The sequence below is a fragment of the Bufo bufo genome, chromosome 2 (genome assembly GCF_905171765.1).
Source record: "Bufo bufo chromosome 2, aBufBuf1.1, whole genome shotgun sequence".
NCBI classification, from domain to species: domain Eukaryota; kingdom Metazoa; phylum Chordata; class Amphibia; order Anura; family Bufonidae; genus Bufo; species Bufo bufo.
In genome coordinates, this window is record NC_053390.1 from 290,137,795 (window position 1) to 290,152,333 (window position 14,539).

At 45.1% G+C, this 14,539-nt stretch overlaps 1 protein-coding gene across 1 annotated transcript in view; it reads right to left on the reverse strand.

Annotated features, from left to right (window-relative positions):
* GAL3ST1 (galactose-3-O-sulfotransferase 1) overlaps positions 1 to 14,539 on the reverse strand; it is a 152,243-nt gene that overhangs the window by 33,800 nt on the left and 103,904 nt on the right. The window contains exon 2 of the mRNA XM_040416709.1: positions 6,341 to 6,474. Within this exon, the coding sequence (XP_040272643.1) occupies positions 6,341 to 6,474 (134 nt within the window). The remainder of the gene's footprint in view (positions 1 to 6,340; positions 6,475 to 14,539) is intronic.

Consider the following 14,539-nt stretch of genomic DNA (forward strand, 5'->3'; position numbering starts at 1 on the left):
GATGAAGCACTGAAATGTGGCTGGGGCGTTACATAGCCCGAAGGGCATGACAAGGTACTCGTAATGCCCAAACCGTGTGCGGAATGCTGTCTTCCACTCATCCCCCTCCTTGACACGAATCAGATTGTAGGCCCCCCGGAGGTCGATCTTGGTGAAGAAACGCGCATCCTTGACTCTGTCCAGCAAGTCGGGAATGAGAGGGAGTGGGTACCGGTTCTTCTTGGTGATGTCGTTCAGGGCCCGGTAATCGACACCGGGCCGGAGACTCCCATCTTTTTTCCCCACGAAGAAGATGCCGGCCCCGACTGGAGAGGTCGAGGGACGGATGAACCCCTTCGCTAGGCTCTCCTCTATGTAGTCCTTCAGGGCCCTGGTCTCGGGTTCGGACAGATTGTACAAGCGCCCGTACGGCAGTGGGGCTCCAGGGAGCAGGTCAATGGGGCAATCATAGGGCCTGTGTGGCGGCAAGGCGTCTGCTCCCTTTTTTTCAAAAACGTCTGCATAGTCCCGATATTTGTCGGGTAGTCTGTGTTCAACGGTGCCCAGAACCGTAGGAGGGCTTGGAGCCGGAAACGCGTGAACAGGAGAACCGGAGGGGGGTGTGAAGGTGATGGAGCCAGAGGTCCAGTTGATCGTGGGGCTGTGTCTCCTAAGCCAGTGGATGCCTAGAATGACTGGAAACAAGGGGGAAGGCACGATGTCCCACACAGGTGGAAGGTGTGTACTGGGAACCTCCCCCAGCAAGGCTCACACCTGACAGCTGGATAATGCAGGAACGCTATGGACCCGGGAATGCTCGCGCAGCCTGTGTACTGCGCATGCGCACACGCCGCACACCCGCACCTCGGGGACCAGGTGTTCTACCGAGCTAAAGGGGAACCCGTGCCCTGCGCCGTGCCCGCGGTCCCCAAGTAGGGGTAACACCCCCTGCTTCCTGACAGGGTCATTCTAAATAAAAGTGGTACAATACAGACTATAAATGAGTTAATGGAAGCTTTAGCGCACATATTTTATCAAACGTGTGTCGGGCCCATCTACCAGGCATCAAGGTGGCTTCCGCAGATGGGTCCCTAACACTAATATACTGCCTCTCTTTGGACTTACCTAAGCCTTCAATATTCAGGGCAGTGTATGAACCAGCTACATACATACTCTGCTCAGAAGTCCCAGGTAGATGGGCATGTTCAGTCTAAAAGAGGCGCTACCCTCAATATATACTACAGGAGAATTTAGACTAGAACCTTCAGAATCACAGATGCATATCCATGAAGCAAACATGATTAAAAAACAAAATGGCTGCACACCATTATACATACAAACAATAGAGCTAAGAAATGGGGGTCATTCTAAATAAAAGTGGTACAATACCGACCAAGCTCTATTGTTTGTATGTATAATGGTGTGCAGCCATTTTATTTATTTTTTTATCAAACCAATGTCGGATATTTCTAGCAGTGTGACATGTCGTATTGTCCTGCTGGAAGATCCCATCCGCCCTAGGGAAGACAATCAGCATGTATGGGTGTACGTGGTCTAAATCAGTTGAGAGTGCCTTCCACATGGATGAGTGGGTCCAGAGAATGCCCCAAAAACATTACCCAGACCATAACGCTGCTTGTCTTCTTCCAGCAATGGTCGCAAGGTGTTTGATCTATGATGTTTTTCGCCTGACACGCCAAAGTCCATACGTTCAATGAAGCAGAAACGTAACTCATTGGAGAAGCAGAAGCAAAAATCCTATTCCGATACTCATGAGAAAATTGAAGCCTTTTCTGACAATACAACTTCGTTTACAGAGGTGAGTGACCATTCATCTGCTTCGGAGCCCCATACACAGCAGGGTCATTTTGGCGGTGAGCTGCTCAATTGTAGAGTTTCGGTCTGCCCTTGTGCAACTTCATAGCTTACGTTCACCTCTCACACCATTGGTACGTGATGCTCTGCAGTTTTGACATGACTTATTGCCAGTGGTGCCATTTGTCCACTCACAATACACTTTTACCACAGCAGCACATGAACAAATCACAAACTGCATAATTTCAGAAATACTGCCACCACCCTTGACCCAAGAGCCAATAATCATCTTTTTTTTACAATTCTGATAAATCGCCCCTTTTACCCATGACAACAACGAGGGATATGTGTGCAGACAGCCTATCACACCATATATACCCACCAAGCCAGCGCGGCACGTAACTTCCTTCATGAGGTACGCACTGCCGATTTTGAGAGTAAGAAAAAGTCATGATAATGTGACTTAACTGTGTATATTTCATATTTGACCATTCCTTTCTTAGTTTAGTGTTTATTAAGAAATCATAGCACTTCTGTGTCCTGAACACTACACTACATTTTTTCTGGAAGAGTAAAAATACAATTTTTGAGGAGTATTTTTAGCCGAGGAGGAGTACGAAATTTGCTGTAATTCATATATACTGTATAATACACAGGCCTAAATAATATTAAGATGTTGCTATTTCTGCAAGGAAACCATTACCAGTCTCATCTATAATGTCTTCCATGCAGAAATAGCAAATTTTGACCAATTTAAATTTATCTCTCAGAAGACTGAATCCCTACCTTTCTTGAAGCACCAAATCTGTCACGTAGGCAGTGGCGTAGCTATAGGGGTTGCAGCGGTCACACTTGCGACCGGGCCCCTAAGTCAGGGGGGCCCACGGGGCCCCCCAGGACCGACGGAGTAAAGCCCTGACTTATGGGGTGCTCTGATGGAGCCCGGCATGAAGTACAGTGACAATGCGGGGCCCCGTTTACGTATGTACTGTATAATATGAGCGGGGGGGGAGGTTGGTGCAGAGGCAAAGGGCTGTATCCAGAGTGAAGCAGGGCTCCAGCGCTCCCCCTGCTGGCCGCACATCGTGCTACTGGCTGTGGGAGGAGCGCTGAAAGACCGGGAATGAGTATGGGAGCACGTCATCAAGGACTCAGGTAAGCATGTGTTTTTAGTCCCCCCCCCTAAAGCTGCAGACTGGGGGAGGGGGGAAGGAAGGCACTGATGATGATGCCCCCTGTGCAGTGTGTGGTTCCCTCCCTGGTACTGATGATGATGATGGTGCCCCCTGTGCAGTGTGTGACTCCCTTCCTGGCACTGATGATGATGGGTGGGCATCTCTAATCTGGCATAACTACTGTGAGGAGGCACATATCTGGGCATCGCTATTATGAAGGGACACATATCTGGTATAACTACTGTGAGGGGCACATATCTGGGCATAACTACTGTGAGGGGCACATATCTGGGCATAACTACTGTGAGGGGGCACATATCTGGCTACAACTACTGTGAGGGGGCATATATCTGGCTACAACTACTGTGAGGGGGCACATATCTGGGAATATCTTCAGTGAGGGGACACATATCTGGCTACAACTACTGTGAGGGGGCACATATCTGGGCATCACTACTGTGAGGGGGCATATATCTGGGCATCGCTACTATGAAGGGACACATATCTGGTATAACTACTGTGAGGGGCACATATCTGGGCATAACTACTGTGAGGGGGCACATATCTGGGAATATCTTCAGTGAGGGGGCACATATCTGGCTACAACTACTGTGAGGGGGCACATATCTGGGCATCGCTACTATGAAGGGACACATATCTGGTATAACTACTGTGAGGGGCACATATCTGGGCATAACTACTGTGAGGGGGCACATATCTGGGCATCGCTACTATGAAGGGACACATATCTGGTATAACTACTGTGAGGGGGCACATATCTGGATATAACTACTGTGAAGGGGCACATATCTGGATATAACTACTGTGAGGGGGGCACATATCTGGGCATAACTACTGTGAGGGGACACAAAAGTGGGACTAACTACTGTGACAGGAACAAAGGTGGGCGGCATAACTGCTGTAAGGGGCCACAAGAAGGACATAAATTTTGTGAAGGGGCCACAAGAAGGACATAACTTTTGTGAAGGGGCCACAAGGTGGGCATTAGTACTGTGAGTGGCCACAATGTAGGCATTAGTACTTTGTAGCAGCATTTAGTGGAAATGTCCTAGATCACCCTGCTATACATTGGCATGGCTCGGTCTTACAGGACCAGCACAGCGCCCCCTGCTGGTGATTTCACAGGGGCATTCACCATCCCTTCCTTATGTGATTATTCTTTTTTTCTCTATCACCGCAGGGACCTTGTTTTGGATCCAGTGGACATCACGCCGACGCCAGCGACACCCTGGATGAGGTAGGACCAGATTTTATTAGGACTGGGTGAGTGTAGCCATGCATTGGGCTTAGTGTAAACAAAAAAAATTGCAGCCTCTTTGTAAAAATTGGCAAGGGGGGGGGGCCCGATTCAAGGTTTGCACTGGGGCCCATAACAGTCTAGTTACGCCCCTGCACGTAGGGATTATAGCGGTAGATTGTGCAAAACTCAATTCAATAAGAATTCAACAGGGATGTCTGGTCGTTGTGGCAGGGAGCAGTGGGTGGCATAGTGGCGATTGGTGGGGTCTGGGACGAATGCACAGGAGGCAGTTATAGGACAGTCTTATACACAATGTATTGGACTATTGCATAGTATAGTGTACTTGACATCTCTTTACTTCACATCTATGGGTACTGTGGCTTTCACTATAAGGTCTCAAGCACACAACTGTATCCGTTTTGCAGTATGCAAATCACGGCTATGGTCCGCGTGCATTCCGCATTTTCTTGCGGACCCATTGACTTCAGTGGATCGGCCAGAACAAGACATGCTCTATCTTTTGCAGCATGGAGATGTGGATAGCACATGGATGTCCATATTTTGTGGATCAGCAATTTGCAGACCTCAAAATGGATACAGTCGTGTACATGAGACCTAATGGGGGCAAAATGGCTGTCCCTATATCTGGGACAATCTATTGCCTATTTGCCAACCCTCCTTGGTTTTCCTGGAGTCTCCCTAAAAATTTCAAGCCCTCTTAGATCCCAACAGGATATATATAACATTGCACCTATCACAAATTGTGCTGTCTAATTACGATAAATTCATTTATTGTGCTCACCAATCATAAAAGTCTTCCATGTAATGACAAGCTACTAGTCCAATAGTCACATTCGCTTCATGAAGTTCTGGACGGTCGGGCTGTGGGACACTTTCTCCATGTGCTCACAGCGTCCTCTCCAGTAAGGAACGTGCGCCCAAACTCATAGCCCACCCTAACTCATCACTATCAGCCCCCCCACCCCACACCCAATCTCCATGTCAAAATGCGCTGCGCCCGACTGGCCTAGCACGGACCCGATCATTTTATTCATCCGACCAGGGCAAGCATGCTCAGGCATATTGGCACTATTGGTATCTGGTTACTATGGAGTTTGGGCGCACATTCTTCACTGGAGAGGACGCCGTGAGCACATGGAGGAAGTGACCCACAGCCCAAGATCGTTTACCCCGCCAGGCGCCACTTGGTGAGAATCTTGCACCGCTGTAGGACTCTTCCTCCTCACTTCAGAGCGTTGTGCCGAATGGTCCGAATGCCCGCTCAAATGGACCAATAACAAAGCTCCTTGATGTAAGGATCTTTGTTATTGGTCATTTCAGGCACGGGCAGCATCGCTGCGCTGCCCGCGCCGTTCACAGCGCTCACTGCACTGATGAAAGGCAGGGAAAAGTCTAAGGCTACTTTCACACTAGCGTCGGGGCTCCGCTTGTGAGCTCCGTTTGAAGGGTCTCACAAGCGGCCCCGAACGCATCCGTCCAGCTACCAATGCATTCTGAGTGGACGCGGATCCGCTCAGAATGCATCAGTCTGGCAGCGTTCAGCCTCCGCTCAGCAGGTGGACACCCGAACGCTGCTTGCAGCGTTCGGGTGTCCGCCTGGCCGTGCGGAGGCAAGTGGATCCGTCCAGACTTACAATGTAAGTCAATGGGGACGGATCCGTTTGAAGTTGACACCATATGGCTCAATTTTCAAACGGATCCGTCCCCCATTGACTTTCAATGTAAAGTCTGGACGGATCCGTCTGACTAACTTTCAGACTTAGAATTTTTTTTAAACTATAATGTAGACGGATCCGTTCTGAACGGATCCAAACGTCTGCATTATAGGAGAGGATCCGTCTGTGCAGACAGCAGACGGATCCTCTCTGAACGCTAGTCTGAAAGTAGCCTAAGGCGTATTGGTACGCCTTAGACTTTTTTTAAGGAGTAAAATCACCTGAACACGCGTCTATGACGCTTGTACAGGCGTTATTGCGACCTCTGGTCCTGAAAATGTCACAGCCAAGTAAATCATAATTATTTGAATTACTGTATATACTACACAAATGAAATGTAAATGTTTGTATGGGAATGAAATCAGATGACTCACTCTGTGCTGCTAAAGCTAAGTGGAGGAGCTGCATATGAATATAGCAATATCACAAAAGTGGTGAGAAGAGTTCCCAAGACCAAACCTTTCCATACTGATCGACAGACCTTGCCCTGCATCTGCGCACACGTCATCTGCAAAAGAAGATGCATAAAGCTGTTATGGATTGCTATTCAGATTTGCAGTCAGAGAAAATATTCATTCAACTTAAAGGAGTTTTCCGAGATTTCAGTACGGATGACCGAACCTCTGGATAGAGTAAAATTGTATTTGAGAGCAGCACCAATGACCTTAAAGATGTATTCAGGAATGCATCAGCTCGTCCTTGACCTCAGATCCATTCAGTCATTAGAAAAGCATACAAAATCCAGATTGACAGCAGCATCTCCATACAAAAAAGCTTCTTTATTCACATTGGGTCCATGAAAAGCATGTGTACAAACGCACCAGTAAAAAATGCAACGTTTCGGCTACATGGCAGCCTTTCTCAAGCATAACATGAAGTGAAATACAGAAGTTTAAATGGTACTTATACTCCTCCCCTCAACTAATTATTCCAATTAATTATGTTAATATACATAAAATCACTGCCTCCAAACAGACCTAGACCAATACCAGTGTATCTTATCCTATCCACTTACCAATATCTTTGTTCCCTCCTCTCCTCAGTGGACCCATATATGATATTGAGGAAGAAAGAATTAAGATGGATTTATAATTTGAGATCATTACAACCCCATGGATTGAATATTTATTTTAATGTAAGCGGAATTGAATAATAACAATCTATAAGAACAATTAATATATATATTATATATATATATTTTCGGTCAGAATTCGGCGTCCCTCGTGTTATCAACTCCTCCTCCAGTTGGTCACGTGATGGGAATCGGCCAATTGAGAGTCTCTTTTTCCCTGCTTGCCGGCTAAGCAGGGATTTTAAATTATATATTAATCGCTTTAACTGCTGAATCAGCTGATTTTATAATAATTCTGTATCATTTCTACCAGCGCATGCTAAGTGCAGATGTCATGAAGCCAAAGTTCCTGGCTGATACAGAATTATTATAAAATCAGCTGATTCAGCAGTTAAAGCGATTAATATAGAATTTAAAATCCCTGCTTAGCCGGCAAGCAGGGAAAAAGAGACTCTCAATTGGCCGATTCCCATCACGTGACCAACTGGAGGAGGAGTTGATAACACGAGGGACGCCGAATTCTGACCGAAAATATATATATATAATATATATATTAATTGTTCTTATAGATTGTTATTATTCAATTCCGCTTACATTAAAATAAATATTCAATCCATGGGGTTGTAATGATCTCAAATTATAAATCCATCTTAATTCTTTCTTCCTCAATATCATATATGGGTCCACTGAGGAGAGGAGGGAACAAAGATATTGGTAAGTGGATAGGATAAGATACACTGGTATTGGTCTAGGTCTGTTTGGAGGCAGTGATTTTATGTATATTAACATAATTAATTGGAATAAAAAAAAAAAAAGATTTAATGCTACAATTTCGAGAGAAAAAGCTAAATTCACATTAATCAAAAAAATATAACTAAGGAGAACTGCTATAAAGAACTATTTGTCTTGAACTACCTCATCGATTTTTATAGTGGATGGATTAGATAATGAAAAGCACTGAATAGTAAGAGGATTAATATCAATGGACTAAATACTTCCAAACCAGGGTGGAGTTAATTCTATATACATTGAGTTTATGGAGAATCTATTATCATTATTTATTATTTATTTATATATGTATTCCTATCTCATTCATCATTTTAATTGTTCTTATAGATTGTTGTTATATTAGTGTGAATAAAATTGTATGCTGCATGTACTCTAGATGTCCGAGTGCCTATCTAAGAAGTAATATTGTTGTTTAAGTTAATAGTGACTGAGAGGGCAAAAAGTCACGATACGAGCACCGGTACCATTCACTTTGAGGTAGAGCCACCCTAAGACTACATATAAACCGGAATTGAATTATGTCTATATGTCTAATTTAGTGCCAGTATGATGAAGTTGTTTTTAATATTTAGTCTAATCGAGTTTATATATTTTTTATAGTAGGCGGGATACTGCCATAGGCGTTCTACATCATGAATACAAAAGCTATATTGAAATATGCCCGAGATAAGGTAATATAAAAACCATCCTTTCCTATATTAACACTACCTTCTTGTGCTGTAATTTCACTAATATACAACACAATGACTGATGTAATCAGTCTGCGTTTGTGCCGCATGGTGGGGAGTTTCCTTGGATATAGGACGCTTCCTTGATAGGGAGGAGTGTGCTGACGCTCAGGGAGGAATGATGTGTACGGGCGCTCAGAATTACGCTCATGTGATGTGTCACGTGATCGGAACTTGTCACATGTCCGAAAGAGGTGGAGAAAGCGCTTGGGCATGCGCATTGGCGTTTTTAATGCACTGAGTCACTATTGTTAAGTGGAAAGGATAAGATACACTGGTATTGGTCAATATGGCCAGATTTATCATTGCTCTGACAGCTCACTCCAATTTCACATATGGCTAAAGTCAGTTTTAGCCAAGTCAGATTTATGATCGTCCCTTTAAGACTGTAATAAATGTGGTTTGACGGTTTATCCGTCAGTAAGCAGCTTTACAAAAGTCGCACATCTTTATGAAAAAGTCGCACGTTTTTATGAAAAATTCGCATGTTCTATTAAAAAGTCTCATAAGATAAGCATGGTCCTCACTGGAGTGAAATTGCGACTTTTTCGAGACTTTTTAAATAGTCCCAATAGTAAATCTGTCTAGAGATTCATTTACATAAGAAAACACGCCCACTTTCAGAAAACTAGCGAGCATAGTGCAGAGCAAAAAAAAGTCGCAAATTTGTGCGCAGTTTTAGCGTTTGCGCATTTTTTGGGGACTTTTTCACTCCATTATTCTGACCTGAGCTAATGATAAATCTGGCCCTATGTCTGTTTGGAGGCAGTGATTTTATGTATATTAACATAATTCATTGGAATAATTAGTTGAGGGGAGGAGTATAAGTACCATTTAAACTCCTATATTTCACTTCATGTTATGCTTGAGAAAGGCTGCCATGTAGCCGAAACGTTGCATTTTTTACTGGTGCGTTTGTACACATGCTTTTCATGGACCCAATGTGAATAAAGAAGCTTTTTTGTATGGAGATGCTGCCGTCAATCTTGATTTTGTATGCTAACCTCTGGATAGGTCATTAGTATTTGACCAGCGGGGTTCCGACACCTGGGACCCCCTCCGATCAGCTGTTTGAGAAGGCACCGCTGCGACCTTCTCACAGCTTTTCCTGCGCCAGTGATGACATGTTCATCGGTCACATGGCCTAGGAGCAGCTCAGCCCCCATTGAAGTGAATAGGCCTTAGCTGCAATAACAAGCACAGCCATTATGCAATGTACGGAGCTTTCTCAAAAAACTGAAACCGGCGGGGGTCCCCGGTGTCAGACCTCCACCGATCAGATACTGGTGAGCTATCCCGAGTATAGGTCATCAGTATTAAAATCCTACAAAACCCTTTTAAAGTGTTGCTGTACTTTTAACGTTAAACTTGAGATTTCATGATGACATAGCAAACCCTTACAAAACGTTAAAAAAGGAGATAGAAGCTCCTCGCTGCAGGAGTTGTACTGGAGATTGGCTCATAGCCTTTCCATCTAGCCCATTTACAGCAGTGAGGTGAGACAGCTCTCTGTGTGAGCACTTTTTTCTTGTCCTTCTACCAACTGGTGGGGGTCTTAGCACTCAAAACCCCACCAATTAAAACCTTTGACATATCACTATACACACACTTATAATAAATGCCTCATTATAGCTGACGATGAAAGTGACCATTGCACAAAATGTGCCTGGTAACTGCTTGCAGTGGAGACAATGACGTCTCAGACCATGGTAACGGAAAAAACAAGAATTCCCCAGCAACTATTCCAAGGATGATCTGTTGTGTTAATACTTTATCAGTGACTATTGTAACAGCGATGGTTCTCCAGCTTATGCCAAAAACTTTAATGAATAACTTGTATACATCCCCAGCAGCAAAATGTCTTTAAGAACTGCAAATATATGCTGACCTAGCCTTCTTGCGTGAAGCTTGCTTGCTTTTTAAATGTCCTGGAGTAAATGTCATAGATGCTTTATTGAAATTATACATTTTTAATTACATGCAGTTACAAAAGTATTCAGATCCAGGTGCTGGTTTGAAAACTGTAGACTATTATTCATGGGACAACCCTAATAGCTGAGCCGATCTCCCCCAAATCTCCCATATATATACACACTTGGATGGTCCTTCATACTACAAATAACCTGACCTGCATGTGCAATAGTAGTCGGGGTGCTATGACCAAAACAAAAGAGGATAAGCCAGAAATTACAGCCTAGCCAATCCTTTGTCCCTTACAATGGATGTTATATGTCAATATCCATAACTATTAAATTACTTAAAAGTTTATGTATTCTGGCAAAACACATCTAATAATAAAATTACTGTATGTACCCGTATAATCTAAGTGGCTAAAGGGGTTGACCAGGTTTAGAAAAACATGGCTGCTTTCTTCCACAATAGCACCACCCTTGTTCACAGTTGGTGTGCGGCACTGCAGCTCTGCCCCAATGACTCAAATGGTGCCAATACCAGACACTACCCACATACAGGGGTGGTGCTGATTTGGAAGGAAGCAGACATGTTTTTTCTAATCCCGGACAAGCTCTTTAATAGTTTTAGGCCCCTTTCACACGGGCGTTGCGGGAAAATGTGCGGGTGCGTTGCGGAAACACCCGCGATTTTTCCGCGCGAGTGCAAAACATTGTAATGCGTTTTGCACTCGCGTGAGAAAAATCGCACATGTTTGGTACCCAAACCCGAACTTCTTCACAGAAGTTCGGGCTTGGAATCGGTGTTCTGTAGATTGTATTATTTTCCCTTATAACTATGTTATAAGGGAAAATAATAGCATTCTGAATACAGAATGCATAGTAAAACAGCGCTGGAGGGGTTAAAAAAAAATAAAAATCATTTAACTCACCTTAATCCACTTGATCGCGTAGCCCGGCATCTGCTTCTGTCCCCTTTACTGAATAGGACCTGAGGTGAGCATTAATTATAGTTCAAGGACCTGTGATGACGTCACTCCGGTCATCACATGGTACGTCACATGATCTTTTACCATGGTGAATCACCATGGTAAAAGATCATGTGACGTACCATGTGATGACCGGAGCGACGTCATCAAAGGTCCTGTTGCTGCACAGAGATCAGATGAAGAAAGAAGGAGATGCCGGCATCGCGAACAAGTGGATTAAGGTGAGTTAAATTATTTATTATTTTTTTTTAACCCCTCCAGCGCTGTTTTACTATGCATTCTGTATTCAGAATGCTATTATTTTCCCTTATAACCATGTTATAAGGGAAAATAATGATGATCGGGTCTCCATCCCGATCGTCTCCTAGCAACCATGCGTGAAAATCGCACCGCATCCGCACTTGCTTGCAGATGCTTGCGATTTTCACGCAACCCCATTCATTTCTATGGGGCCTGCGTTACGTGAAAAACGCACAAAGAGGAGCATGCTGCGATTTTCACGCAACGCACAAGTGATGCGTGAAAATCACCGCTCGTGTGCACAGCCCCATAGAAATGAATGGGTCGGTATTCAGTGCGGGTGCAATGCGTTCAACTCCCACATCGCATCCGCGCGGAATACTCGCTCGTGTGAAAGGGGCCTTAAGGGAGGATTTGAATGTAGTGCCCATTGGGTGCCATTACTGCACTAAAGAGAACCACTACACAACTTAATATAAACATGTACAGTCTTTATTAATGCATATAGCTATATTAAAAACAAGTCACAATAACAAGAAGGTAAAAATGTGGATCACAAATGTAGCAGCTATGGCGGGTCACAAGGCACTGGGGGCTTAAATAATGAAAGAAGTTTATCCAAGTCAGTCACCTCGTGTTGATAATAGACACATATCTGATACAAAGATTATCTGTGAGCCTCTAGGGTTAATACTTATAGTATAGGGCACATATGTCTCTATAAAAATGTCTTAAAGCTCCAATTCATGGTCTAACAATGGCTTTACCGCTGCAGATCCCAGAAGTGAAGTGGGCTCAGTTCACAATGTCAATATGCGTTTTTGGGGGTCCGCGCAACTTTTCACTAATTTCTCCTCTCTCCGTCGGATCATCCAACTATACAAGCACCGATAGGACACCGTATTCTCCAAAAAATCCTCCTTCCACTACAGATCCTGCAGAAAAAGTGCACCAATAGTGTAGCACTGTAAATGCTCCTCACTCGCACTTTTGCTGTTATACTCAAAGGGGCAGGTGGAAATCAGTCACATCAGACACATAAGACCATTGCATCCAGCTACAATTCCTCCAGTGTTTTTTTCTTTTCACCTGTAGTTCTATAGAGTATAAAGACTCCAATAGTGAAGAACCGCTGTTCAGTTTAATTAAAACTTTTTTTAAATATACTCACAAACGTAGGTGGACACATAAGCAGATAAAACAAATCTCAGCCTACTGCTCCTGCCCGACCTGGGTTTCACTCCAAAGCTTCATCATGGGCGTAACCTAAAATCCCACAAAGCCGCCGGACTAAAAAACCTGACATGCAGTAATTTTAGTCCGGCGGCCTTAAGCCGTGCACTGCCGTGCTGCACCGGAGCTCCGCCCCCGTCCCCATTATAGTCAATCGGGACGGAGCGGCGGCCCGGGGGCACGGTGAAACAGCCGCAGGACGGATCCGACATGGTGAACAGCATGTCGGATCCGTCCTGCCGCAAGTGTGAAAGTAGCCTAAGACCATTACACCTAGCTACAATTCCTCCGGTGTTTTTTAATTTTTACCTGTAGTTCTATAGAGTATAAAGACTCCAATAGTGAAGAACCGCTGTTCAGTTTAATTAAAACTTTTTTTAATATACTCACAAACGTAGGTGGACACATAAAATAAATCTCAGCCGACTGCTCCTGCCATTCATCAGAAGCCTTACTACGGTCTCCGCCTCAGATGACGTTGTATCCTACCTAGCCCTAAGGTATGTGTTTACATCTCGGGATCTATATTAATGTAGGGAAACCTGTCTTCTATAATATCGCCATTTAACCTCTTAAGGACACAGGGCGTACAGGTACGCCCTGATGTCCTGGTACTTAAGGACACGCGGTGGGCAGTGATCGGAACAAGGTGCCTGCTCACATCATTGAGCAGGCACCTTGGTACAACGCCCAGGGGGGTCCTGTGACCCCCCCCCCCCCGTGTCGGCGATCGCAGAAAACCCGCAGGTCAATTCAGACCTGCGGTTTGCTGCGTTTCCGGGTTATTCGGGTCTCTGGTGACCCGATAACCCGGAATAGGACGGTGATCGGTGGTGTGATAATACACCACCAATCACCGTCCTGCGATCCTGAGAGGTGGAGGTCACGCCACCTCTCAGGATCGCTTCTGATTGGTCGGCTGGGCAGGTGGGCGGGCGGAGCGGCAGTTTTAAATTGCCGGAGCTCCTCTCCCCGCTCATACAGGTCCGTGGAGCGGGAGAGAAAGGAGCCTCCGGCTGTACTGAGTTTTTTTGTGCCATCAGGCACAAATCTGTGTTTTTGGGACAGGTAGGGAAAGGTAGATTAGGTAGATTAGGCAGGGATAGTGAGGGAGAGTTAGGGGGAAATTTTTTTTTTATTGCGGTCTAGCACTCGGATCGGGTGTCTGTGGTCCACAGCACTCAGCTGTGTGACCCTAGACCCCCCAGGGGTGCTGCAGCTTGCCCCCCCCCCCGCCCCCACACACACACATTTTTTGGGGGCGCAAGTGTTTTTTTTTTTTGCATGCGCTGACTGTGGCCGGCACTCTTAGCGTCCGGACACTCTTAGTGCATCACACACCCCACCGCTGATCAGCTTCGTACCGCTGATCAGCGCGTTTGAATCTTTTTTTTATTTGTATACTTTTTGGGATTTTCCACGCACATACACACAAGCACTCCTTTATGGCCCGCCGCACGTTCTCGGCCGAGGAGGCATACGCCCTGCTTGTCTCCGAATCCGAGAGTCCCAGTGAGGACAAGGATGACCCTACTTTCCTCTTGTCATCTGTGTCCTTCTCATCATCAAGCGATAATGATGAGCCACCAAGGCGGCAGAGACGCCGCCAGGC